At 53.3% G+C, this 26,840-nt stretch overlaps 9 protein-coding genes across 9 annotated transcripts; 5 read left to right on the top strand and 4 right to left on the bottom strand.

Annotated features, from left to right (window-relative positions):
* Positions 1–760: 760 nt before the first annotated feature.
* PG997_000793 (acyl CoA binding protein-domain-containing protein) lies at positions 761–1,737 on the bottom strand (the record flags this gene model as incomplete). The annotated part of the gene is made up of 2 exons (XM_066805108.1): positions 761–1,322; positions 1,412–1,737. 2 exons carry the CDS (start codon positions 1,735–1,737, stop codon positions 761–763), a joined length of 888 nt encoding a protein of 295 aa, XP_066674881.1.
* Positions 1,738–3,271: 1,534 nt separating this feature from the next.
* PG997_000792 (uncharacterized protein) lies at positions 3,272–4,453 on the bottom strand (the record flags this gene model as incomplete). Its single annotated transcript, XM_066805107.1, has 3 exons — positions 3,272–3,879; positions 3,933–4,085; positions 4,192–4,453. 3 exons carry the CDS (start codon positions 4,451–4,453, stop codon positions 3,272–3,274), a joined length of 1,023 nt encoding a protein of 340 aa, XP_066674880.1.
* Positions 4,454–5,145: 692 nt separating this feature from the next.
* Positions 5,146–5,483, top strand: PG997_000791 (mitochondrial 37S ribosomal protein mS33; the record flags this gene model as incomplete). Its single annotated transcript, XM_066805106.1, has 2 exons — positions 5,146–5,184; positions 5,241–5,483. The coding sequence occupies 2 exons, from the start codon at positions 5,146–5,148 to the stop codon at positions 5,481–5,483; spliced, it is 282 nt and encodes a 93-aa protein (XP_066674879.1).
* A 1,757-nt stretch (positions 5,484–7,240) lies between these two features.
* PG997_000790 (uncharacterized protein) lies at positions 7,241–10,077 on the top strand (the record flags this gene model as incomplete). The annotated part of the gene is made up of 6 exons (XM_066805105.1): positions 7,241–7,354; positions 7,582–7,659; positions 7,749–8,804; positions 8,866–9,333; positions 9,381–9,494; positions 9,553–10,077. The coding sequence occupies 6 exons, from the start codon at positions 7,241–7,243 to the stop codon at positions 10,075–10,077; spliced, it is 2,355 nt and encodes a 784-aa protein (XP_066674878.1).
* Positions 10,078–11,205: 1,128 nt separating this feature from the next.
* Positions 11,206–12,176, bottom strand: PG997_000789 (uncharacterized protein; the record flags this gene model as incomplete). The annotated part of the gene is made up of 4 exons (XM_066805104.1): positions 11,206–11,271; positions 11,341–11,598; positions 11,715–11,915; positions 12,009–12,176. The coding sequence occupies 4 exons, from the start codon at positions 12,174–12,176 to the stop codon at positions 11,206–11,208; spliced, it is 693 nt and encodes a 230-aa protein (XP_066674877.1).
* A 526-nt stretch (positions 12,177–12,702) lies between these two features.
* Positions 12,703–14,740, top strand: PG997_000788 (protein phosphatase 2c protein; the record flags this gene model as incomplete). The annotated part of the gene is made up of 3 exons (XM_066805103.1): positions 12,703–14,254; positions 14,293–14,440; positions 14,626–14,740. 3 exons carry the CDS (start codon positions 12,703–12,705, stop codon positions 14,738–14,740), a joined length of 1,815 nt encoding a protein of 604 aa, XP_066674876.1.
* Positions 14,741–15,531: 791 nt separating this feature from the next.
* Positions 15,532–17,968, bottom strand: PG997_000787 (heterokaryon incompatibility protein Het-C; the record flags this gene model as incomplete). The annotated part of the gene is made up of 5 exons (XM_066805102.1): positions 15,532–15,776; positions 15,818–16,024; positions 16,078–16,310; positions 16,363–17,674; positions 17,743–17,968. The coding sequence occupies 5 exons, from the start codon at positions 17,966–17,968 to the stop codon at positions 15,532–15,534; spliced, it is 2,223 nt and encodes a 740-aa protein (XP_066674875.1).
* A 3,907-nt stretch (positions 17,969–21,875) lies between these two features.
* Positions 21,876–23,197, top strand: PG997_000786 (uncharacterized protein; the record flags this gene model as incomplete). The annotated part of the gene is made up of 3 exons (XM_066805101.1): positions 21,876–22,021; positions 22,106–22,631; positions 22,652–23,197. The coding sequence occupies 3 exons, from the start codon at positions 21,876–21,878 to the stop codon at positions 23,195–23,197; spliced, it is 1,218 nt and encodes a 405-aa protein (XP_066674874.1).
* A 712-nt stretch (positions 23,198–23,909) lies between these two features.
* PG997_000785 (uncharacterized protein) lies at positions 23,910–24,629 on the top strand (the record flags this gene model as incomplete). Its single annotated transcript, XM_066805100.1, has 3 exons — positions 23,910–23,950; positions 24,013–24,523; positions 24,579–24,629. 3 exons carry the CDS (start codon positions 23,910–23,912, stop codon positions 24,627–24,629), a joined length of 603 nt encoding a protein of 200 aa, XP_066674873.1.
* Between the last annotated feature and the right edge of the window lie 2,211 nt (positions 24,630–26,840).

Raw genomic sequence — 26,840 nt, 5'->3', positions numbered from 1 at the left:
TGCCCTCCGAGAATGCTGGGTTGAGTTGAGCAGACTTGTAAGTCGCGGCTGTTTACAACATTGAAGGAGAAGGAGAAGGAGAGAGAACGCACCCCACCTGCCAACGAGCCCACTTAGGTAATCAGGGTCGTAGACATCACTACCAAGCCAAGCTGGCTTCACTTCTGTATTATCTTTGTTTGTAGAACTATCGACTTCTGGTGTTTTCTTCGTGGAATACTCCAGATACCCTGAATGCACATTGAAATATTGCCAGAAAATAAGGGGCAACATCAGACTTGACCTGCTGCGGCCTCCCAGTATCATATTTTTATCCACGTCGGAGGCTTGAAGCTCGTCGAATCCAGCTTAATAGGGTATCTGAAAGTTGTATTATATATACCTAGGAATATCTAGAAATATGTACTTATAATTTATGTATGTATGTATGTCATGCATTTTCGTAAAAAGAGAAAGTCGTCGTAATACGTACACGTACTGTACAGCCATGGCATCTCAGCAACCCTTTCCACGTCTTGAGCCGAGGGAACCCAAGAAGTCCGAGATCGTCTAACCATGCAGGCCACCACCGTGGCTATGTTTTGGCGTTTGATCAGGCGTCATCCAGTATTATCGCTCACCCTTCCATGCTGGTGTGGAGGTCCCAAAGGGTGAAATGAGGCCCTGACAGTTGATGACCACCAATGCTGAAGACACCTGCCAGTCCTGGAGTAACTGCATTATCACCTCAAGCCAACCCATGTCGCCCCAATCTGGCCTTTCACCTTGATGGCAACACGTTTCTCGCGTATTCGCGAGCCAGCTTGAGAGCGGACCGCACCAAGTCCTCCAATCTCCGATCTTTCCGCCTCCGCATCCAAAGCAGCACGATACACAGTATCACGCTGTCGGCAATGATGTGCTTGAGGATGAGCCACCCCAGCCAGCTTACCCGGGCCTTGAAGGTCTTTTCTTTCTTTGCCCGCCACTCTCTCCCAGCTGTTATCTGTTCGCGCAAGGCCGCGACTTCGGCCGAGAGGCGCACCAAGGCTCTTTCCACTTTCCGCGACCACTTGTCGCCCTTCTTGACGTACTCGCCGTCACCCTGGCCGTCGCCTTCTTCGTCCTCTTTGTGTTGTTCCCGGTACTCCTGTTCCGCGGCATCGTCCTCGCTCATCGGGCTCAGCACCTTCATCGGCCCCTCTGTCCCGGTCGTCGGTTGGGCAAACGTTCGTGGTTCGGTCGATGTATTGCCTTTGGGTGAAGAGTCAGACGTGGACGAGCTGTTGTTCTTGATCTGGCTCCACACGAATTCGAGTTCCGACACTAGTTCTCTGGCATCTCTGTTCCTTTTGTCAGTCAACTGTTGAAACCACCCAACCTTCTTCAGACAGTTCATGATGCTTTTTTTTGTGGAAGCGGCATAACTCACGGTGTCGTGGCATATCGGTGCATGGTTTCGATAAGTGTTTCGATGTACCTCCTCTTGGCCTCGGTCCGGGTTATTCCTCGTTGCGCATTCCATGCATCCCATTTGTCCTTCTCGCGCTGCAGTTCGTCGCTGTTCACACCACTTCCGAGGCTTGCTGCGGACGGCCTCTCCATCACACCGTCTACATCCCCCTCCATCGCCTGTTTATAGAGTCCATAGAGCCGAAGTCGGTCGCTCGCAGGCGGCCGCGACGCGCCGGTTTTGGGGACTCGCTTCACGGTGTTGAGCGCATGAACGAAGACTCGGTCTAGATTGATCACGGACATTGTTAGTTCATGCTTGGAGTCTATGGGCCCCAGACTGTGGGCTGGTTGGTTCTTGAATAGATACAACGGGAAACTCGTTTGACGGCACGGAGCCATGCATGCAGGATCTGCTATTGAAAGCGACGCGTAGAGCTACTTACCAACTGAGTCGGCCATCGAGACTCGATTGTCGCCCCAACACGCGTTGAGGAGCGAGAGCATGTAGTGGCATGTAGTAACGAAGTTGGGCTTCGCGGCTTTCTTATCGCGACCTAAAGGGCTCGGTGGAGCCGAGGATGCGAGCAAGTTGTACGACGGACCACCCCCGGAAACGAGTTGCGACAGGGTCTTCCTCGACCTTATTAAGTGAAAGCAAAAGTGAAAAGTAGGGGGCAAGTACCAACAGCGGGCAGCAGCGGCAACGTTACGCGGGCTCAGGCACCGACAGCTCAAAATCGATAGTCGCCCGTCGTACAGCACGGCACAAACCAAACAGGTACGATCAAGACAGGCCGAAGCAAACAGAGTCACTCAAGATCAGTTTTGTGCAACTCCCAGGAGAAGTAAGAGTCTGATGGGGAAAGTGTAAGCGTGATGTATGTATGTATGTCCCGTCTTCAATATTCAACTTAGGCTCATGTTGGTTTGGTAACTTTGGCAAGGTACATATGATCCAAGCGTCGAATGTTATCATCAATCAATTAGGTACCAGAATCCGGGGTATGTATGGCCTAAGGAGGTGGTCGTAGCACAACAAGTACCTTTTACCTAGAGCCACTGCACTTACAGCGACTGCAAATTTCCAATGCCTCGGCGCGAAAGCACGCTTGGCAGGGCTACCCGTGGCCCCCAGCATCTGCGTCACTTCACAGGGCTAATACTACAGATTCGAGAACCCCCTTGTCGCGGGGCTTCCTGACTGATCCCGAGGTACACGTGAAAGCAGAGACAGTCATGTCTTGCGATTGCGATAACCTGCCGTGTTGTACATAATGCCCCCAACCTCGGGTTGGAGCTTGGGTTTGATTTGCAAGTGGCATCAAATACGCGCATCCTGTATCTGAGGTATAGGACTAGGTAAAAACAAACATGCATCAACAGAGAACCAACTGGACCGACCCACCCGCATTACACATATCAAGACTTCATCTACCCAACTCGATGTTCACGGGCTTCACAGGCATCATGGTCTATTGTTGAAGTGGCACCAGCTGTTCCTGCACTTTCATGGTTGCCCAAATTCAAGTAACTGGCCACTGGTTATCCCTGGGTATGGTAGAACCGTTAATTCACTAGTTGAGAATAACCAGCTTGGGTTACGCCATTGGCTGTACGACGTTCCCGGTCAATGTTTAACTTCCCTTACCAAGTACAATTTTCCAGAGGTAACAGAGTTAAACTATGAGGTCCCATCCAGGGGTAGTACTGTAGGACGATTGGTTCACGAGCTGGGAATAGCCAGCTTATCAGGCCACGTTGGCTGGTCGAAAGTGCAGATATTCGAATACTTGAGCTGTCTTGTCCGTATATTCTCATAGGTATATTAGCAACATTATTAGTCGCACTGCAACTGAGCCTTCATAGTATCCTCCAACTCCTTCTTCTTCTGCTCATACTTTTTCATAAGCTTTTTGTTATCCAACGCATTCTGGGCCGCTTTGGCTCCGGCCTCTGTTTTGGATAGAGCAGTGCCGGTGCCAAGCTGTACTTTGCTTTCACCCCAAGCATCTACATAGGCACCTACCGTGAACTTCGGCTGTTTTGATTTCTTGTCCACGGACTGATACTCATCCAGGTAATAGATCCTGACTCCTTTAGTACCGATTCTCTGAGTTAACCTAGTCTTGGGATGGGCATCCTGAGAGGCGGCGGATGCAGAGGTTGATGGAGTGTCGCAAGAAGCTGCGTCTGCACCCGCTTGTTGAGAACGTTGACGGGCGTTGTATTCGGTTTTGATCTCCTTCGCAAACTCCTTGCTCCAGAGTGCTTTCATCCATGACGAGGCGCGTGCTAGGCCGGACTGGGGATCGCCCAAGATGACAGCGGCAACGTAGGCCTCGAATATGTCCCCAAGTACCTTTCTGTGTGTCTTCGCCTTGGCGCCCTGACCATTGATGTTGCTTCCGAAGTCGAATTCCGGGGAAATATGATACGTTTGTCCAGCTCATAAGCTTTGGTGTACTTGGAAAGCGTCTCATTCTTGACCAAGGACTCACGATACTGAGAGCATCTCCCTGCCGGTAGATTGGGGAATGTCTGATAGATGAGATTTGTTGCGAACATCTCAAGGTAGGCGTCACCAACCCACTCGAGCCTCTCATAGCTCATGTCCCCAGGCTTTGAAACCATTCCGGAATGGGTGAAAGTTGCTTTGTCCAAGACAGGATCATTGATTGAAGGCAGAGGGGGGTTATTTGAGCATATGTCACTTGGCGTCCATGCGGTAAGGCCAGTAGGTGTAGGGGAGTGTCATACATGGTCCATCCAGATCCAGTTTTGGGGCTTTGTTAGAGGGTGATGATGACGACGATCCAGCGAAGTACGTCACAGCAGGGAGTAGATCTCTGCTGATGTTGGAGATGGCCTCAGTACTACTGCTGTTCTGCTTCCCTGAAGCAAGATCTGCCTTCAAAGCGCATGCGGCTTTCAAGAGACTCTCCGCATTGTGTATGATTGCCGAGATGGCATCGTTGGCGTTGACATTTGTCGAAAACTCCGAAAACTGCCGTTTAGACATCGCGAATAGTGAAGCGGTCTGGGCGCATCAACGATTGGGCAAACGGGATGAGTTTGTGTAGTCGATAGAGGCGCCAAGTCAGGAACGGCAGAAATGATTCCAACTGAGCTGCGTACCTTATTTTTGACGCACGAGCCAACGGTGGAACAGACAACACCAAAAGACAGCAAGCAAAGTACGGAATAATCCAGACAAGTCCAACAGCCGGGAAGAAACATCTTCTTATTTAAATGCACTGTTCCGCTCATTGTATCCAGAATGCTCTGTGTCCTTTTAACAGACGTCGCTTTTCATGATTACTACCTACATTCCTGTAGGCGCTGTGGCCAGTATCAGCCGTGCGGAATAATCGTACTGGCACAACTGTCCATATCTTAAATGGAAGTAGCCATTGGTCAGCCACTGGCTTCGTGCATGTATCAATCCCGTATTCCTGCATGGCCAACTTGCAGACCAACTGGGTAGGTACTGATTGATACCTACTTTGAAGGCGTTTTCTGCTTGCTTGAGGTTGAGTTTGACAGTGTGTGTATGTTGGTAGTCAAGAATTAAGCCAATCAAATGTTCGGTGATGCGGGTCCTCTTTTATCGATTGGTTCGCCGGCGCAGCCTGAGCCTCAAGGTACATTGACTTTTAGTTCGCGACAACCTGACAGCATCTTCAGACTACACTGATCCAGGCTCTGGACAAAATGGCAGTGCCGCGAGCGAGGTTGCTGAGCCTCATGAAGGTCCGTATTCCGGCTACTGCCCAATTGGCCAAGGCACCAGCACTAATCAATCGCAGGCGCAATGCGAAATCTTCTCGACGACGTACAACCCCGATGGCATTCGCATGGGCAACAAAATCCTGCGACAGCGATTACGAGGACCTTCGCTGGCCAAGTACTACCCGCCGAAGGGCCCGAGTCTGAACGAGCTTCTCAAGGACTTCAAGCATCTCGAGTTGGAGGGTGTGAATGAGGAATTTGAGGACTGGCAAGAACATATCGCAGGGTTCGTATCTACCAGGGCAACAATGGGGTTTTAGGCACCAGGCTAATTGGACCTACAGCGTGCGTCAACGAGGAAAGCAGCCGCCGAAGAAGAAGAGAACTCCGCCAGCTGGTAAGCTACAACAACATCCAGGCGTACACCAGCAATGCTAACTCCTATTAGCCCCCGAGAAAGGAAAGAAATGAGCGATTCCACGCAACGACAACGACCTGTAATATATGTACAACAGTCTAGGCATATGGCAGCATTGCGTGCGTCATCATACATCACGCAATATAGAGATGTTCCCTCAGGCATCCGAACAGGGGCGGCCAAGGCTGGTTTCGGCCAGGCTCTACGAATGCCAGCTCGTACAGGCTCTGATCCAATTGTTGGGAATGGCCGGGGCACTATATATCAAATCTGTACAATTCGGACTTATACGTGTGCTACAAAGATGCATGTCTCGATATGGCAGACGTGCATGGTATGTTGACGGTTCGGTGCAGACAGTGTACCCCTTGATAGTTAAATCTAGTAAAATATGCTAACGTGCTGATCGCCTCCATTTTCACAAAATCATCTGGGAACTGTCCCTTCATTGGAAGACTTGCGGCTGTTTTGGTCTTGCTACATGCAGTTTGGTGTGGTGAAGAAGGGCCATTTTGGCAAGCCCGGCACCAATGCTAATGTTATTGCTGGGAGGCAAAGCCCTTTCTCTGATTGGGACATCGTCCTACTCTGCCTATTGTCTACCAGCCGGCTTCTGAGAAACGAGCTTCAAAGTGAAAGCGATTGTGGAAGGATACCATGTCTGTGCCACAGTCGCACCTGACAGGAACCGTTTCGTGTGTGCATACGAGGGCCTCCACGGACATCAAGTGTTGATATAGCAAGGCAAGGGAGCAGCCATTGATTAGTACGCTAAGCTTACAAGAGGTAAGATACGCATGATAGGCATGCATCATGCACGAATCACTTGCAATATGGAGTCATATTGCGGTTGTCGATGCAAGTGATTCTCAATTTGTCCCGGCTGGGCCTGGTTATCGAGGTGTGCTCTTCCCCTGACACACAAATACTATAATCCAGCCAGTTGGCTTGGCACCTACTTAGAGTATCCGTGACTTCCATGGGGTGCAGACAAAGATGCAAGCATATTCTGAGGATGCTCACTGCTGAATATGTCGCCAACTGGGAGTTTTTCTGAAAGAAACCTCCATACATGAATGCTCGAGGTTGTTAGTTGGGCCCAGGTTCAGATAAACCCTGAACCTGTGCGTTTTGAGAAGAGACATACAGCAGAAGCTTGAATATTGCCTGGCGGTTATCCCACAAGATACCTCGCACCTGTCAACCGTTCACTGTTCGACCTTTTGTCAACCACCTCCCAGGAGACACACGATAAAGCAGGAACGGCCCTGAAGAGCTCTTACCTCTCTACCTCCTAGGTAACTTGTACGCAGCTGTCCCAGCAAGTACGGGTACCTACCCTCAAGTTTTGCACCTCTCCGCTCTTTTGCCAACTGCCCACTTGCAGCTGTACTCAAAATAATTCTCGTCACTTCTGCATCTCCTTCTCACCTTCGTCCCATCTTCCACCTCACCTCATCTCCGGTCACGGTACCGAGTTGCCTCCCCAGACCCGAGACTCCCCTCTCTTCTTCTTCCCTCTCTCTCATCATACTTGATCTATCCTGCTTGCTATTCAAGGCATATCTGCCATCTCGCAATTTTGTTTTGAGAACTTAGGTCATCAAACGTGCAGAAAATCCCACATCCAGTCCAACAACCCGCAGACCCATCTTCGAGATGGCTGGCAACGCTTCCACTGGCTCACCTGTCGTCCGTCGACCACTCGCATCCAAGAGTGTGACCATGGAGGACAACATCATGCATGTCAATGCCGATTCGGCTGTTGCAGAGGTAAGCAGGTTTGATTATTTCCCCCAATCCCTTCCTCAATCCCATTCCATTCACATATCTGGCCAAGTATCCATGCAGGCAGCTGTGGTTTTTGCATCCTCCGCCATTCCTGAGTAACCAGTCCTCTCCCACCCCTCAACACTACCTACAATCAGTGCCTCATTCCCAAGCATCCAGCGGTACACCGGATGATCGAGTAGGATTGACATTCTACGACTCAGGATCAGACTATGGCAAAGCCGTCCCTCAAGAAGTCATTGACAACCATCTCCACGGCTTCTCTGGTCAATCAGAGCTGTCCTAAGGTACGTTGTTTATGTTCGAGGATATTTGATGTCTCGTCTCCTACCTTGCTGTCACATACTCTCTACTCCAATAACAGAATGCTAACTAGTTGAAGAAGATGAAGCTGAACCACGATGCACTTGGTCCTTCGGACACTTCTGGCACTCCCGACTCGACTCCTATGGATAGACTCCTTGCTGATCTCACGGAGCAATCTGCCAAACTGCAGAAGCAAGGAGAAGCGTACAAGTTCGCGGCCCATGGTGCCTCCTACTTGAACCCAGGCCATCACCATCTTACCAGCCACTCGATGCCAGACACACCAGCCACGGAGGAGTTCAACACGACTGCCCCATCGACTCGACCAACCAGTGCCGCCACAAACGGTGGCCAGTCTAGCGATGATGAGGTGAACCGTTTGAAGAAGGCTTTGGCTGATGCACAGAATGAGATCAACAACCTCAAGGGCCAGCCCGTGAAGCCAGAGTTCGGCTCTAGCCCGCCGATCCCAGGAGGTGACTATGCTGCTGACCAGGAAGTCTCGGGCGGCCCTGCCATTGGTGGTCCCAGTGTCATTCTTCCCTCTCAGCAGAATCGAGAACAGGCTAACAACTGGAACGGTTTCGATGACTCTCGTTCAGACATCAGCGAGGCTTATTCGGCAAATGGCTTCAATCGAGCACGTGCTATCTGGGGCAATGGCTCCCGGCCCGGTCCAAACATCGTTCAGAACCAGAGCGGCTACCCTGGCAATGAGATGCCTCAGAACGGAGCTTGGGGACCCCGCAATGCCCATCAAGGCTTCATGGAACCCCCTGTCAACTACAACGGACCGTCCGGCGATATGTATCGTAGCGATCGCCTCACCCCAGAGTACAACGACCTGACTGTCCGAGCACCAGGAGGCCGACGAGGTGGCCGTAGCCACGATAGCCGTTTTGGTACACCATCCTTCGGCAGCCAGACTGGTTACGGCAACGGCTACAACAGCTATGGACAGATGCCCTTCGATTCAGGCGCTGGGAACATGCCCGGTTCTGGCCAATACCCGATGGGCATGGGTCCATATGCCAACCAGCAGCAAGCTCCCGTCGGCACTCCCCTGTCTCCCTTGGCCACCGAGTTTACTTCATCTTCATCTGGGGTCCTTGGAAAACTGAGGTATGTATTTATGGTCCCAGCTTCTTTCTATTGCTGAGGAATCGGTACTGAGATGTGATATTTAGCAGTCTGTGGCAACGGAAGCACCAACCTATCTGCCTACGACCGAACCTTTGAACTACCGCCGCCTTCTGGACCGTAACGTCAACTGTAACTGGAAGTACATTGTCGACAAGATTGTCTGCAACAATGATCAGCAGGCCTCCATCTTCCTCCAGCAGAAGCTCAAGGTGGGCACTCCGGATCAGAAGTACGAGATTGTCGATGCAATCATTCTCCAGGCCCACGCTTTAATGGTCAACCGCTTCGGCAACTTCCTCGTGCAGCGTTGCTTTGAGCACGGTACCCCGGAGCAGGTCATCAAGATTGCCGAGGCCATTCGCGGTCATACCTTGAACCTTTCTATGGATCCTTTTGGATGCCATGTTATCCAGAAGGCGTTCGATTCCGTGCCTGAGGACTACAAGTGCCATATGGTTGGCGAACTCCTGCGCGACATCCCCAAGACCGTCATTCACCGCTACGCTTGCCATGTTTGGCAGAAGCTGTTTGAACTGCGATGGACAGAGTCCCCCCTCAGATCATGAAGTATGTCAACGATGCCTTGGAGGGTATGTGGCATGACGTCGCCCTTGGTGAGACTGGCAGCTTGGTCGTCCAGAACATCTTCGAGAATTGTCTCGAGGAGGACAAGGTATGTAAAATCCTACAGACGAAGCTACCCATAAGGATTGCGGCTGATTATATGGTAGCGACCTTGCATTGAGGAGGTGCTTCAGAACATAGACATTGTTGCCCATGGACAGTTCGGAAACTGGTGCATTCAGCATATTTGCGAACATGGTGCACCTGCCGACCGCAGCCGCGCTATTGACCATGTCATCCGTTTCGCAGCCGAGTACAGCATGGATCAGTACGCATCCAAGGTCGTTGAGAAGTGCTTGAAGATTGGTGGTCCCGAGTTTCTTGCTCGCTATCTTGACCGCGTTTGCGAGGGTCGCGTGGACCGGCCTCGAATCCCGCTGATTGACATTGCCAGCGACCAGTATGGCAATTATCTAATCCAGTACATCCTCACCAATGCCAGTCCCCAGCATCGGGAGATCGTTGCTGCTCATATTCGCAAGCATATGGTGTCTCTTCGAGGTTCCAAGTTCGGCTCTCGAGTTGGGATGCTTTGTACCAACCCAGCCGTGGCCACCCGTCCCGGCCCTTGCGTCAGCACCAACTTGGGCCGGATGCCTCAGAATGCCAGATGGAGTCGTTCATACCAGTGATGGAGCGGCTCATCTGGGTATACGTTCGCAAATATCAAGCTACCCCCTTTTTTTCCTTCAGTAAGTCACCCAGCCGCTCACTCTCTAACATCTTGGTCTGGTCCCTATAAACAGAATCTAACATGATCAGCTAGCAGTGATACGTGATCTCGACGGTCACAGGAAGTGGCCGGATTAAGATTGTATCGATACCTCGCCGACGATGACGTTTCATTCTGCATTGCATCCTCTCATCTCGATTCTTTTCGACTTCTCCAAAAGCAACTAGACATCTCACATCGGTTCAGCCTTGGGACCACGGACATCTGAGCATTTTGAGGAAATCTTTTACTGAATCATACGTCTATGACATCCTACACCGCGGCGGGCTACTGCCTGGTCGATGGTGCCTTGGACATATCATCCTTACGGTTTTTGCGATACGAAGTCGAGCATCTGGGCGTCCATCGATCATTCCTCGCCTAGTCTCAACCCCAGACCACCACTTGGATGAGCGGTGGACGAACCGATACTTCCACCGTTGATGATTCATTTCCCCCGTCATTTTTCTCGTCCATCTCCAGCTCTCGGTTCTAAGCAGCACTAGATGTGGCCCAACATGCCAACAAACCTGTTGGTGTAACTGCTTTGTGTCTAAAGGCTTCAATTTGCGTGTGTCTTAAGAAGAAACAAAGAGGGTGGATAGAAGTAGAACTGAGGCAAAAAGAGATGATTCGCAGAATCTTTAGCATTGTGTTCAGAGCTGTTTTGTTTGTGTATTCTGGCAGGAAGAATTGGTATCCCGCGACTAGGAGAAGTCTGGAACAGTTTATGGCATTGACGATTAGATTGAGGTAGTCGGTCTTTAGAAAAACGAATGATTTCTCCCAAGTACATTGATTTCAGAATCACGGCACCATGGTGATGAATTGTCTTGGATGCAGAGGAAGCCCAGTTCGTCAACTTGCCAGAAGCTCAAGTCAACGGTACTGACTTGAGTGAAACACGGGCCCAGGGATCAAATTACATGCCGTGACTGATGGCCGAAGTACCCAGTAGTATCCAGTAGCAAGGGCCCAAACACGCAAACATGCGAGTTGCACCTCTCAATCACTGTCTGACAGCTGAATTATGACTTGTAAGCGAAGTCTAGTTGGCGGGCTTCTTCTCCCATGGCTTTAGGGGCACTGGACGGCCGGTAGTGGTGGTTATCGACTGGATGTATCGTCAGTTACATGGAAGGGTGTGCTAGAGCAGTAGATGCAGAAAGACAAGGCATCTTACCGGATCGGTAATCACGGTATCAGGGATCTTCTGGATGCCGGGGATCTCCTTTCCGCTCTGAAGGAATTCGATGATCTCTTCAAACTTCTTGGGATACGGCTCCTTGCCCCCATCCCCCGAAGCTAGGTCATCTCTCTTTATATAAAGGTCGGCCTTGGGGGCAGCCAGTTGCCATAGAGGTGCGGTCAGTCCTCCGTCAGTGGGGAGCCGAGAGTTGTCCAGAGGGGATCTGGTCAACTGGTACATCGCCCCAGTCGCCTGTCAACGCAGCGTATCTGCGCTTGCGTAAATCCGGCTGGGGAAGATGAAAAGGATCTCAGGTTTTAGTTCAACCGAGAAAAAGCAGATGACAGTCGAGGAGGCTAACAGCTTACCTCATGGAGACGCTCCTGCTCGAGGAGGAATCGAGGGACTAGATCTACCTTGGGCTTCGCGCCCTCATCGCGGTAGACTTGGTACATGGCGGGATCTACTTTGATGCTGACCTTGTCCTCGAATCGCTTGATCCGGCAGGCCAACGCTATATCCGATGGGCTGGCATCATGCTGCGTATACAGCTCCTTGGAAAGTTGTTCCTGGGAGAGATGTCCGTTCAGCATCAGACTAGATTAGATGGGCATGGCTCACGACCGACAGCAGGGCACCGAGCGAAACAAGACATTAGTTACCTGGAAAATGCGATCTTTGGTCCAGGGGTAGCTATCGAAGGCACGATAGATGGTACTCTGGTTGGATCCCGTCTCCATGTCGGCGCCCCCGGAGGAGGCTGCACTAGAGGGAGGGGGTTGGCTTTCGTTTGCCTTGGAGTCCGAGGCAGTGACCTCGCTTTGGTCCATCTTGGTTTTGACACCCCGCTATGTAGCTATCGTCAGGATCAGTTCCAGTTCGTGATGGGGAGAAGGCCGGCAATCTGTACATACTACTTCTTCTTTATACGTGGTGCCGATTGATCTCGGGTCGGCTCCGCATGTTGTGACAGCAGGTCCGTCTTGCCTTCGGATTACACTGCAACTGGTAAAACCCACTGTAGGTCCAGACTACAGGGGACGTCAGCCCAAAACCCCAGGGCTTTTAGGCTTTTAGGTGCTCTCCGGCAGCCCACTTTCCACATCCCGCCCCTCGATGATTGGTGCTCGCAGGGCTGCTAGCGGCTGCTACAGGTGACTTGCACCATCATCTGCACTGAAACCCTCTTTCCTCATCCGTCCTTTGACCCACCATTGCCATTGAAGCGAGTCCTCCAACCTTGTCGTCCCTCGACCTTTGCATTGCGGCGCGTTTGACCCCGTCTTCCTTCCTGCCTACCCAACCGTATTTTGAAGAGTTCGAGAGCCAAGGACGCTCTTTCCTGCCCGGGTCCAAATGCGTTGTGCCGCCGTGAGAGCTTTCCGGACAACCTGTCAAACCACCGTCCGAGGCCTGTCCCGAAACGTACGCACGCGACAGGTTGGTCTACTGCTGCAGCACCACTGCTCCGCCAACACCGGCCTCACCAAGCTTAGCGGCCTGCGAGCCTTGTCGTCCTCTTCGTCCACCTCCTCCACCAACGCCACCCGATCCCAGCAACGACAAAATGCTCTAGGTGAGCCGCTGCAGTCCTCCATGTACTTCAGAAGAGTCTCCGTCGCTTTGGTCTCAGGCCTTGTCGGCTACGGCGCCTGGTACTCCTACAAGGGTGACCCCTCAACAGACGCGGCAGTTGCCCGCCCCTACACGACCGGCACCGCCAACACCCCGAGCGATGCTGCGCCAACCCGGAACGTCTTGGTAGTAGGCGCAGACGAGCTCCATACCGGAACTTTTGTCGGCGAAGGCCCCATCGCAAAGAGCGCCGACGGCACCGGTGGCAACATTCTCGAGATGCTCACCCCCGACCAAGCCACCGAGAAGTTGCGGGACAACCAGGTCTCCTACATGGTGAACCGCGGCCAAGGAGTGCTGCGGTACGATATTGTGCAGCTGGCGAGCAACAACCCCATCGAGGACGACCATGCCGAAAAGATTGTCGAGGTCACGCCGCGGGACGCCCACAAGACTGGCGAGGCAATCAACGATTGGATGTTCTGGGGTGTCTTCGATGGTCACGCTGGCTGGACCACCTCGGCCAAGCTGCGCCAGACCTTGATCACCTCGGTAGCCCGCGAGCTCAACTCTACCTACAAGGCTGCCACTGCTATGGGCGCCCCTCCCTCGCCCGATGCTATCGATGCCGCTATGAAGCTCGGTTTCACGCGACTGGACCACGAAATCGTCCACGAAAGTGTGGACAAGGTTCTGAAGTCCAACTCCAAAAGGGTGGCTGCTGAGCTTCTGGGGCCGGCCTTGTCAGGCTCATGCGCCCTCCTCTCGTTCTACGATAGCGCCACCAAGACATTACGTGTGGCATGCACTGGTGACTCGCGAGCCGTGTTGGGGCGCCGGAGCGATTTCGGCAAGTGGACTGCCACTCCTCTTTCCGAGGACCAGACTGGCAGCAACCCCAACGAAGCTGCTCGCTTGCGCAAGGCTCACCCGGGCGAGGAACGCGTCGTTCACAACGGCAGAGTCCTTGGCGGTCTAGAACCTACCAGGGCATTCGGTGATGCCAGCTATAAATGGACCCGAGACATCTCCGACCGACTTCGAAAGGGTTTCTTCGGCCGCAGCTATTCGCCCCACCTCAGGACTCCTCCGTACGTTACGGCCGAACCCGTGGTGACAACCACCAAGATCCAGCCCGAGCGAGGCGACTTCCTGGTCATGGCCACGGATGGTCTCTGGGAGATGTTGACCAACGAGGAAGTAGTAGGCCTCGTTGGCAAGTGGGTCGAGACGCAGGCCGCGGAGTCGTCCAACTCGCAGTTCAACTCGGTCTGGTCCAAGATCTTTGGCTCTAAGCAAACCCTGCCTGTCGACAGCACCAAGGACGGCAATGGTCCTGGCGGCCAGAAGACGCCCATTCGCCTCCAGCAGTGGGGTATCTCCCCAACGACAAGGAGCGGTTCGTTGTCAAGGACAGCAACGTCGCCACGCATCTGATCCGCAATGCCCTGGGTGGGAAGAACGAGGAGCAAGTTTGTGCTCTGCTGACTCTGGTCTCGCCCATGTCGAGACGCTACAGGTATGTTTTTGCCTCTCTCTGCGTATCCCCTTAATAGCAAAAGCGCTGCTCCGGCCAGTTTCTGCCGTACTGTACGGACCAGGGGTTATTAATTCAGTGCCATTGGTATACATAATGTTTTCGCTATCAAAGGGGTACTCAAAGCAGATTTTTGAATCTCTTGCTGACGGTTACTGTGACTACAGGGACGACTTGACCGTTCAGGTCATCTTCTTTGGCAACGGTCAAAAGACTGGCGAGGTTCTCGTCAACCAGGAGGCCACGACTCCTCCCAAGTCGGCCGTGAAGCCCAAGCTGTAGTTTGGTTTACATCTTCATAGATATATACCACCAGGAAAGTATCCTGCCCCTGGGCCACACTTTGGGTAACCAGGAGACCATTGTATAGTAGTAGGTGGAGGTTGCCTTCCTATCCGGCCAGAGCTGAGGGTAGACGGATGGGCGAACGAGCAGAGCAAAGCGAGCGAGCGAGCGAACAAACAAAGAAATCAGGCCGGGCGTTCTGGGGGAGACGAGGGCGGCGCCAAATGGGACCCATCGGCGTTGTAGTAAACTGAGCAGCAACCATAGTCCGGTTTTGGATGCACCCAGTTATCAAGGGGGAAAACGCCACCTGTGGATCGTCAGCATTCGATGCGCTGCAGGTAGATGCACAAATCAGGCGCGCTTTTGTCACCAAAATACCAATATGCGTTTCTTTCTTGATTTCATTCTATAATTACTGAAGCAATGCGGTTGGTGTGAAGCACATGCCTGACACGATTCCTGATCACGATTGCCCGATCATACAGAAGCTAAATAGTGACGTGCTACTATAGTTTAACGGTCATGTGAGCACCTGTTGGAGACATTTCAGTCTGGATTTGACTCATTCTTTTGTTTTCGAAGTATTGGGCTGCTTTCAGAAGGATTGAAAAACTCGTGTATACTTGGCAAGGCATAGATGACCTTAATACTGTCTGAGAAAAAGCTTTCCGCCGCTATCTGCATAGCTTCTCTCTTATTATATATTACCAGCCAGCTTGAAGCACCACCCCAAAACGCCTCCGTGGCCCCTTTTCCTGTCCCTTATTCCCCCAAGCTCTCCCTACTTATAGCTGATCAATACCTGTAACCACCACCCCATTGGCCCTGGCCTCCGTATGGCGGATAACCACCCTGAGGAGGGGAGGGCCCTGACCCCAGCCAGGAGGCGGTGCGCCGTAGGTCGGCTGAGCTGGGTATCCTTGCGGCGGCATCCCGTAACCCTGGGGAGGCGGGCCACCGTAGCCCTGCGGCGGCTGGTTCCCGTATCCTTGCGGGGGACCGCCTCCGTACTGAATCGGTGGCGCTTGCCCTGATAGCCGGATCCGCCCGAGTAGTACGAGTCTGCCGCACCTCCACTGGGTGGCTGTGCGTCTGTCCTGTACCCGAAGCTGCCCGGGGGTCTAGTGTTAGTCGGGGCGTGCGAGGGCTCCGGTGAGCTGGCACCCATATAGCCGACGCCACCGCCCTGGCCGGCGCCCATGGCATCAAGATCACGAGTCGCAACCTTACTCCAGAGCGAGTTGGTAGGTCTTCCGTGACCCTTGTTGCTCATCATGTCTCCGGCACCCCATCAAAGATGCCACCGCCGTGGGAATGCATTCCCCTGCTACCCTGTCCTTGCAGGATATGGTTCTTGCCGTCCTTGACGCTCTGAGATCCAAGGACGTGGTTCAGCTCATGACGACGAGGGTACTCGTCGGCCCATTTGCGCACGGTCTGGAACATTTCACGGTGGATTTCCGTACGCTCGTCGCGGAGAGCCGGGTGATGAAACGCCCTGGTCACATCGTTGACCACCTCGTCAACAGGGACGCCAGGGTTCTCCCAAGCATACAAGATGCGCCTATTCGTCCAATTAGTTTTAGGGTCTATTACTCGTCACGAGGGAGACTTACGGGACAGCATATTGCAGAACTGTAGCAGCAACCCTGCCTGCACAAGGGTTCAGGACATTGGTAAAGTGATCTTTCGAAAGCATCGAGTGAGTGGGATCTGTGCAATTGGGGTTTCTCCATGGCTCAAGCTGGGCGTTGGCACTTGTAGCAATGACGCCAGAGGATCCATCCTTCAGAACCTTGGTGACCTGGTTGATGATCGGACGGATGAATGGGGCGAGTAGACCGAGAACAAACGCGGTCAGCGTCTCGCTAATGTGCTCGAGCAAGCTTTCCAAGCCTGGGATTTTGGCAATACCCCTGTTGATGGACTTGACAATCTTGTCACGGAACTTCAGGATGGGGTAAATCTGGCCGGCGACTTTGACGGGGTCGAAGCTCTCGCTCATACCGGGAACCAGATTGGTGTTGCGTGCCCCATCGCCACTGCGTGTGGAAGAGTACATCTCGTTCTGCCTTTCCTGCTCGTCGGCCATCCTTTGCAAGTCGCGTGCCTCGGAAGCGAAACCACCGCCAATGACTGGAAGCTTGCTGACCAGAGAGACGAAGCTGCTCGCAGTGCTGGGTCCACCAAATCCGCGAGAGCCGCTGCCTTCACCTTTTGTGGCCATCTGAGCGTTCAGAAGCGCCGAGTTCATCTCATCGACTTCGGACTGTGTGAAGTGGTCGTTTGCCTCGCCCAGTACAGAGTGCAGGAAGTCCACACCACCAAAGGTACCAGTAACGATGGGGTATATGTGTTTGCCGTTGATATTGATCTGCGCCGCCGTGCCGCAGTGTGGATAGACGTCGTTGTAACCAAGCTCACGGAGGGCCAGCTCGCAGTAGTTGCTGTGGGCCGAGAAGTCTTCCATACAATGCAGCGACTGGCCCAAGCACCTCAGGGCCTCGCAGAGATCGTCCTCGTTGCCCTTGCGAGAGGAGCCGGAGGTGTATAGCCGCCCGAAATGAACACTGCGGGCGATGCTGTTCCTGAGGTAACCGGCACTGGTTGCCCATCCGCCAGCCTCGTTGGCGATGTAGTTCTTCATGCCAGTGCGCATATCGATTTCTGTCTCGACGGGCAGCACGGGGCCGCGCAACCGCTTGTCGAACTCGCGAGCATCTTTGCCATCGGCATAGCCAAGAGGGTTGTCGATGTGTTCCTCTGGACGGTAGACACCAAGGCGTTCCGCAGTGACCTCAAACTCCTCAGTCGCATAGCCATTTGCCAAGAAAGACAAGATCCAAACCAGAACGCGGATGGTTTCCGCATTGACGCCTTTCAAACTGCCCACATCGACGGCCTGGGAATAGTCTCGCAGCCAATTGCCTGTACCCCTTTGCGCATTAGCTCGCCATACTGACGGGGAGGTGATGTGGGTAGGCAGGCCGACTGACCAAAGTAGGTGCGCTGGACGAGAAGGGTGGTCCATTTCTTGCCGTGAAGAAAGGCAATGGTCTTCAGCATATCCTCAATATCGCCATGGCGCCAGTTGTGACCTTCGACCTGGGCGATCGAGGGGATGTTACCAGCTCCGAAGGCAGCAGCGCGGCCTGGCATGACGACCAAGACGATGGCCAGGACCAGCAGCATACTGCCGAAGCCGAGCTTGGGGGCACCCATGGCTGACTGAGCTCGTGTTTTCCTCTTGTGCCTCCTTTCGCGCTCCGCGCTCGCTCGCTCGCTCTCTGGTGCGTGCTTAAGGAGATGGACGCCAAGGATCCAAGACTTTGGTCGTGTCTCGATATGCAGTTGGTGAGATGGAGAGGAAGGGATGGTGTTGATTGGAGCGCTGGAATGACAGGTTGTTGCTTCGTCGAACCTCAGCACACGAGACGATGGATTGGCGGGGTAATTCCGAGGTGAGATGAAGGAGTGAGGCGAGGCCATCAATGTAAGTAAGCTAAGGTGGGGTTGCCTCTTCTAGGGAAGTCGGGAAGAGCAGGAGCCAGGAGCTTGGGATCAGCTTCCACTGGCGAGTTGGGCATAAGACGATGACCTCATCGGCCTACTAAGTCGTACTACCTTAGGTAGGTTAACCTGCAGCTGCAGCAGACTTGTTTACAACAGACCTCAGTCGCGACAGATACGACGGAGTACGAAACAAGTCCAAGGCCCATCATCTATTGCATGGACACCCTTTTCAAGATCGATGCACAAAAGGCCTGTTTTCCCTCATCTGCACCTGATGATGTGCACAAGCGCCAAAGGCAATCGCTCATCCTACTGGGTCCAAGCCTGATCTTTTCTGGGGCCGCTTCCGATCTGGGTCGAATCTAGCAGAGCTGAAAAGACACGAGTCGCCGAGTCACTACTGCTAGTTGCGCCACCAGACAAACCGACCCAACCAAGCCACACAGGCTGCGTACTTTCATGCGTCGCGATGCATGCTGCAACTGCACGTCAGATTTGCTGCATATCCAACGTCCCCAGCAAGCCAATGGTGCCTCGCCTTCTCGCCTTCTCGCGTCACAAGACGTTGCTTCATGGGGTTCTCTGCACTGGCTGCCCCGACCGCCGACCCGCTTGGAGAGGTGAAGAGAACATCGCCTCAGCTTGTCCCAGCGCGCAAGGGGGTCAAGTGAAAAGGCCAAGCAAGTCCTGAAGCGGTCGGTGTGAACATGAGCAGGTAAACATAGCTAGCCCTGGCTCTGCAGGTATGCGTAATACCCGACCCATCCCAACGCAAGAGGGCAACCAACGTCCACGGAGTGGCAACACGGCCCGAAGGCGGCATCGCACCTGCGACTCCTCCCGGCAGCCGATTCGCGGGCGGCATTGTTCGGCTTTAGGCCCGGGCAAGCCGACATACATCTCCAAACGACTTGGGGCAGGATCCAAGCCATCTCGGCGACTTCGCCGGCCTGGCTATCTGATTCTCTTCTCGCCAAAGCTGGTTCGCCCGGTGAAAACGCCTAGGATGGATGCATGGCCTGTACGTCCTCGCTACCTATCCACCATGTCATGGCTGGGTACCTACGGCGACGATCATGCTTACCCGTTTGGTGTCACAAACAGCAAGCTCGCATACATATGTCACGAGCTACGCGTGTTCCATTTTTCCTGGAATATCATTCGATGATTATATGCAGCTCGACCGAAGTGAGCCGCGGCGTCAGCCCTATGCATGAGATGGGCCCCCAAAGACATGATATCCTATTTTGGGCACATCGAGTTGGAATCGGGTCCGATGTGCCGACATGTTCGGATCTCAAGGCAGCAATGTCAACTTCCTAGTCACCGCCCTTCTGCCCCAATCCGCTGTCTGTCTTCTCGGATTTCCAGCGGTACCACTGGCCCAGAAAAAGGCGGGAGCCCGATCTCCTTTATCGCTCTGACTGACTGACTTCTGAGGAAATGTACACGTGGCGGCATCGCGACTTGACTGCCCCTTTTTCGTTGGTCAGACGTACGACTCTACAGGCACCGCCCAGGGCGGTTGTTTTGTGTAAGCTTCTAGAACCAGGACTGATGTTTCAATCATGCCCATGATAGACATTGGATGTGTTTTAGGACGTGGTGTGGTGCGGGAGCTAAGTGATTACACTGTAGCATCACCCCTCCACCATCACAGGGCAGTGACTAAGGCTACCTGATGGTGGCCATGTCCTTTTCGTGCGGTGCGGCCATCATGCGCAAGTGGCATATAGGAAAAAGCCTTGCCATAACCATCCCCATGCAGGTAGGAATTCAACCTTGCTGATCGACCCTTCATCCCCCCTCAGGAACTATCTTGCATAGGTTGAGTAATCCCGAGATCATTTCCGGAAGTGCTGTGATTCGATCGTTGGTTCATGGACTCAAAAGAAGGGCGTGCGGCATAACCCTGTCATTGGACCAAACCGGCAGCTGGACGAAGAGTCGCCCATGCAGTCCCATTGATGCCGAGTATATGGATCACGCCCAGACGTTACCAAGGAAAGCCACAATCCTCACTAATTATGCAACAGTGCGGAAACGGTTTGACGAACCGGTATAAAGTTCCTTGCCAGCTCCTGGGGGCTGGTGTCTCCTAGGCAGCATAGGCAAGGACGAATGATGTTGCTCCGCGGGGAAACTTCGACTCCTACTGATCTGCCAGGTCTGGGGAATGAAACTTTTACCATTCCTTCGGGTAGAAACAAGCTTCTCGAGGGGTCGCACAGCGCCATGCAGCCCTCAAATCGCGCAGCCAACACCGGGGGAACGGACGAGCCTTCTTCAGATGCCGGTCGTCCCGCTCGATCAAGGTACAGAATCACGTTGCATATTTGCATATCGAAATGGCACGATGGTTCTCGGTAGGCTGGGTCGGTAGGTGGGCAGATACAGGTTGAATCCGGGGAAATTGTATACCAGATGATTGCAACGCTGGTACTCGCTCAAGGATATTGGTTTCATGGCAGGGCCAGTGCATTACTAATCTGTCACTGGACTTCCCCCCTTGCTCTTGGGACTGCAACTTTGCAGATTTTGAAAGCCATGAGGCGGATGCGTACCCAGGAAGGTGAACTGGCAGCCTGCCCGAGAATGCGGCTTGTCTAAACGTAAAAAACAAGCTGTTCCAGCTTCAAGTCGACTATAGACTTTATGTAAGCAAGTCTGACTACTTACTTCCATCCGAGGCAGTATTGCTCGCTATGGTCCAATTTGCCCAGACCGAGTGAGTGGAACGTAGTAACTGGGAAAGCTGCACGTTACAGTTGAGATCATCCTCATAGGCTGCAACTTACGAGTCGTAAATACATGTTGCCCTGTCTGTGCGTATGCATATTTCGGTACCGATCCTGGGTACCCTTTTTTCAGCACCCACCGCAGGTACGGACACAAGAGGTATAGGAAGGTAGGCCTGGTCTTACTATCCATCGATGGTGCCAGAGCTAGGTTACGCGACTACACACACTCACTCATACACACACACACATTCTACAGGCTAGGTGATCCTGGAAGGTGGTGGTTAACGAACGAGAGGCCGTGGCCCACCTCCTTCTCAAGGTAACAATTCCTAGGTGAGGAATTTCAGGTGAGAATCCGACGCAGGTCTTTATCGTTCGATAGACACCCGTTTCATAGCGGCGCAGAATACAGGTACAGTCATGGCCGAGCCTGTAGGCTGACTACAAGACGATATGAGCGGTGTGAATGCATGGCTTCTTCGGGGACAGGAGGTGTGTATAAAAGGAGGCACCAGAGTCACAACGATCAACGAGCGGATTAGAAGATTCGAGTATCGTCTTTTTATCCTCTACAGTCAGCAACCGTCTAAAGGTTGTCATAGCAATCGACACTTGTTGCTGTCTAGTCACGTCGATTTCCTCCCCCCTACCCTCCCCCGGTCAACTGTTACTTCATATACAGAATCAAGAAACAGAACCACCCCAGATCGCCACTCCCCGCCAAATATAACTAGACCCCTTCTATCGCACCGAAAGAGACTGCATTTTACCAAGTGAGCATTGACTTCCCATGTTGGCGAATTATAGATCTGACCTTCATGATTATGCAGACTGCCAGCTGGCTACTGTCTTAAACGAAACATGCCTTTGACACTATGGAGAGACTTGTCGCCGTTGGGGCAGCCCTTCGGTCTCCCGCCGCGGACGCCCCACTCGTCTTGGTCATCGGAGGCGGGGTGACCGGACTCGTCAACTCCTGGGTCTTGCTTGACCGCGGATACCGGGTCACTGTGTTGAGTTCGTAAGTCAAAGAGGAAAACCCACCCCATTCCAGGGGTATAGTAAAGCTGACAATTATTGTTTTGTAAAGTTCCTGGGCAAACAGTGAGCAGCGCTTGACTTCGCAGATTGCTGGCGCACTCTGGGAATACCCTCCGGCTGTGTGCGGGTCTCACACCGACAAGATCTCACTTGCCCACTCCAAGCGCTGGTGCATGACGGCGTATCACATCTGGGACGGGATTGCGTCCATCCCGGCCTTGAGCGATGCGTCGGGCGTCCGTATGATGCCCTCGGATTTCTTCTTCCCCGCCCCCGTGGAAGCGGATGCGGCGCAGCATTCCAAGATGGTCGAAATCATGGCTAGTGGCGTTCGGGGCTTCTATCACGGAGCCGACTTGATGACTGAGCGAGATGTCGATCCGTCGTACGGCGCAGTGGATGCCTACGAGGTGATTGCGCCAATCATCGATACGGACAAAGCCATGGACTGGCTCATGCAGCTCGTAGAAAGCAAAGGCGCCAACCTGGTCACAGAGACCATCGGGGAGGACTTGCTGGACATCGAGTCACAACTACTCGAGCGATTCGACGCAGACGTCATCATCAACTGCACCGGCCTACAAGGGCAGGTCCTCGCGGGGGATGCCAGCGTCTACCCAATCCGCGGGGGCTGATTCGGGTCATCAACGATGGATCGGCGTTCCCGAAAGTCGAGGCAGCCCTGACCATCACCGCAGATGCCGTCCATGACTCCAATGAAATCGTCTTCCTGGTGCCGAGGAACGACAACATCCTGTTGATTGGCGGTATAGCGGAGCCGCATAAGTGGGACTTGGATCTGACGTTAGACAGCCCTATCATCCAACGCATGCGCCGGAGGTGCGAGGCATTCCTACCCTGCCTGAAGAACGCCCAGGTCGACCCAGACTACCCTTTGGCCCAGGGCCTCCGGCCTTTCAGAGGCAACAACGTGAGAGTCGAGCGCGAGCTGCGCAACACAAGCAGTCGCATCGTCCATTCCTACGGCCAAGGCGGTGCGGGCTGGAGTCTGTCTTTCGGCTGTGCTCAAGACGTGGCCATGCTCGTGGACGAGGTGCTCTCCGGTCTGCCAGCGCGGCCAATGAAAGAAATGCTCGGTGACCGCATAGCAGCGGTGAAGCAGAGGTTCACGGCTGACTTGAGAGCGACGCTTTAGGCTTGGGTTGGTAGCGTCTATTATCAAAGGCGGGCGGTTTCGTATCACGTCGGCTGTCCTCGTCCCCTTGATAGGTGCAGGCGCAGGCGCAGGTGCAGGTGCAGGTGCAGGTGCAGGTGCAGTTTAAGCTGCGTTGACTTCAGGTGTGTGTACAACAAAGGTCCGTAAGGGGTGGCTTCATTTTCCATGTACACTAGCGGGCCTCAAAATGGGAAAGTGCCCAATCTGATCTGCTATAATAGTCAGTTCTGGCTGGATTTGCTCATATGCTATTGGACATGGTCGCCGGTGCGGCTCGCTCGCAACATTAAGAGAATGAGTAATCGAAGCTGACCACCATCGTGCGTGTCAACCCCAATGGGATACGGCCAAACTTGCATATCATGCACGCAAACCCCGAGCCACACCCCGGGTCGGCCATGTCCATGACGGAAGATGATAGTAAACGTGACCTGCTACTGCGAGTTCCGACATAGGCGGAGTAAGCAAGGTGGTGTCACGCTTGACACGGCGGGAGCCTCGCAGCGTGCTGTGTCCACGTGTTTGGTTTCCTCCTCGCCTACATACCTGCCACCTGCTTACCCAGCGGCAGGTTTCATGGGAAATTCAGCATTCTGCGCGGCCATGCAGGGCATTTGCTCAGAATGCTGACGAGTAGAGTACGGTACTCCGTGCGGCTTACCTAGTATCAGATGCAGACTTCGATAGCATTATGGAAGACGTCCCAGACGGGAAGGTTTGCGCGCAAGTCAGGTACGGGTACCCACCGTCTGTGGGCAGCACGAAGCTGACTCGATAGTCGCCGTGACGCGCAGGCCCGTGGGGGGCCTGAGCATCTGTCGTACCCAGGACACAGGACACGACGTGGGACTCTCCCAAGACTATCGACATTTCGACGAGAATGCGAGATTGCTCCCCTTTACCGATGATGGTCAAATTCGGGAATTCGCTAAACCGGCTCGGGCTGCTTGGCGCCAGAGGCTGGGGGCTGTTTCCCAATCCCACACCGACGGAGCCGCTTTCCAGGTGGGACCTGGCAACCTGGACAGCTGGGAGACGGAAGCGGAAATGGCCAGCGTGACCGCGACTGAAACGGTGAAACCCATCCACTGCCTGCCGCGGCGGGAGGAAACAGTGCAACATGGGGACCCCGGAACGTCCCGGCGTCGCAATTTGGGACGAGACAGGCAATACCGTAGCGGAATAGCACCAGTTGCCAGTGCTGAGCGCACCACTGTTGTGCTTCAGCGCTCTGTTCAGGGTTCTGTTCAGGGGATGGGGGTTGGAGACAGGAGGCAGCAGGGACCCAGAAAAGCCCTACCTAAAGTAAGTCCATACCTACCCTAGGTAAGTAAGCATGTACATTATTACGATGATGAAGGTTATCCAAGTGCGCAGTTTCAGCTTGAGGGTTCGACCGAACTCTGTGTGAACGTGAATGCGAATGTGTGAATGTGACTTCGGTGGGTGACGTAGATGCCACCTGGGCACACGAATGGTCACGTTTTGCAAGATCCGGCAGTTGAAGATTCATCATCATCATCATCATCCATAGGTAGGTGTATTATCAGAACTGGATTTGCGTGGGGGTTGACTCACCATCCCGCATAGAGTTGACAGTCAATTGGCACAGCCCGGAATCACCTCGCGAGTCTATTAATATTCAATATCCAATATCCTAACGTTCGGCACCACAACGCTCCGAAAAACGGCTGCAATCGTGAAAAGTGATGGGGCCAAAGTGCAAGACGTACACGTAGAATAATACAATTCGAGCACAACGAAGCGAGGCTTTTTTTCTGCTTCTTTTTCTTTTGGTGCTAACCTACGTCATATCAGGCCATGGTTGGTAAGTGGGCACTCTCCATGTAGCGTACCATTCTCATGGTTCGTGAGGTAGCCTGCCATATTGATACTGTACATACTGTACGTCCCCCGTCCTCCTGTCTGTCCGTCCTGTGACCTGTCTGTCCGTCCTGCCTGTCTCACTCTCACATGCAACTCCAATTGTCAATGAGTGCACAGGAGATGGCGGGTAAACTCCCGCCCTGCCGCCCTGCCTCCAGCTACACGCAGTTATGGTGTTTGCAGGCTTACCAAGTGCACAAAAGAACCTTTGGGCGATGGGGTCTAGACTCCAGGTCCTATCCTGCTGGCTGGCAGGCTGGCCCAGATCAGCCGAACCATGGATTGTACATTGGACGCAAAGCCCCGGAAGGCGCCGACGAATCTAACTGATCAATAGTCTGGGGGGAATCTGGTGGTCGAAACCCCGCGTTTTGGATGTATCATGTATCGATTAATGGATTCCAAGTCTTTGCATTTGTCATGTATGAAGTATGTACCATGTAGGGACGATGGTCGACTTTGTGTGAATAGTCTTATGCTATTTGGCCATCTACAGTCTTTGCCGCTTGGCGGCGTCGTGGGAGGTTAGGGGAGTGCTGTGTTGTGGTGGTTTGGAACGCCAGCAAAGAGAGTGACGCCAGATCGACACACAAACATCGAACGCGCGGTTTCAAGTCGAGACCATGCCATGCCATCCAAAGGCGACGAGTATACATGTTGTAATAGGTGCTAAGTACTCTGAGTCTCCGTATGTAGGGTGGCTCTGTTTGCCTTTTCCTGCTCAATGTCCCCCTCGCAGTGGTAGCGGGTGCTAATATGCTCTTGGTCAACGCACCAATCCGGGACGATCGGTTACTAGGATCCCCCTAAAGACTCCCCTAAGAGGATCACCGAAGTAGACTCGAACGAGGATTGGGCCGAGCAAACTCAAAACTACGCGCACGCGACAGTCATCGTGGAGAGGCTGGAATCACCCGCCTGTTTTCCGCCATCCCCCCTTGAAATCTTTTTCCCGTGTTGCCATTTTGTTCGGGGCTTTGCCTTGTCCAAGTGCTGAATAATTCAAACATATAGTAGCTGGGAAGCCTCCAGCAATTCCCAGATACTCCAGTTACTTAAGTACTCAAAGTCTGGTGCTCAGTGCGTGCACGCACACACCCGTCACTCTGTGGCGCCCCCAGACTTGCGGCCCACACGGAAAAACAATACCAACTTCTCTCGCACGCAGGCTGCTGAGGGAAGCCAAGCCCAGCACTGTGAAGGAGCCCGTTTCTGGTTGGTTTGGGGGACCCATCAGCATCAGGGTCCTGCTGCAAAGTTTTGGGAGACGTCAATTCAGTGGTCGTTTTGTCGGAGATTGCGGCCATACTGTACCACGCAAAATCCAAAAACAGCAACCCCACGCTCCAGCCTACAGCCTTCCCCCCCTAGTCCCCTACAAATCTGGCTTTGCCCAGATTACTTTACTTGACGACTTTATTATTCCTTGCCTTGCCTTGCTTCAACCCTCGCCTGGATTCTCTGTGCAATTGATAAATACTTAACATCGGAGAAATGGTCCTGCTCTGACGGGTTTCCCCCTTTCCAGCATATATCTCAATCATCCCGCCCACAACCCCTTGACAAGATGGACCTGCTCAACTGTATCGTCGCTCTTGGCTTCTGTGGCCGTCTCTAGACTTCAGTCGCCCGAGTATCTGCATCTCGAGCCAGCTGTGTCGGACATCGCCTCAACGCGCTCTTCCACCTGATCCTCCCGTACCGAATCCTGACTATTAGGATTTCATTCAACAAC

The sequence above is a fragment of the Apiospora hydei genome (genome assembly GCF_038363865.1).
Source record: "Apiospora hydei strain CBS 114990 chromosome Unknown utg000002l_segment0_segment0, whole genome shotgun sequence".
NCBI lineage: Eukaryota > Fungi > Ascomycota > Sordariomycetes > Amphisphaeriales > Apiosporaceae > Apiospora > Apiospora hydei.
Note: the sequence above shows the minus strand (reverse complement) of the source record. Positions and strands in the feature narration are given on the sequence as shown.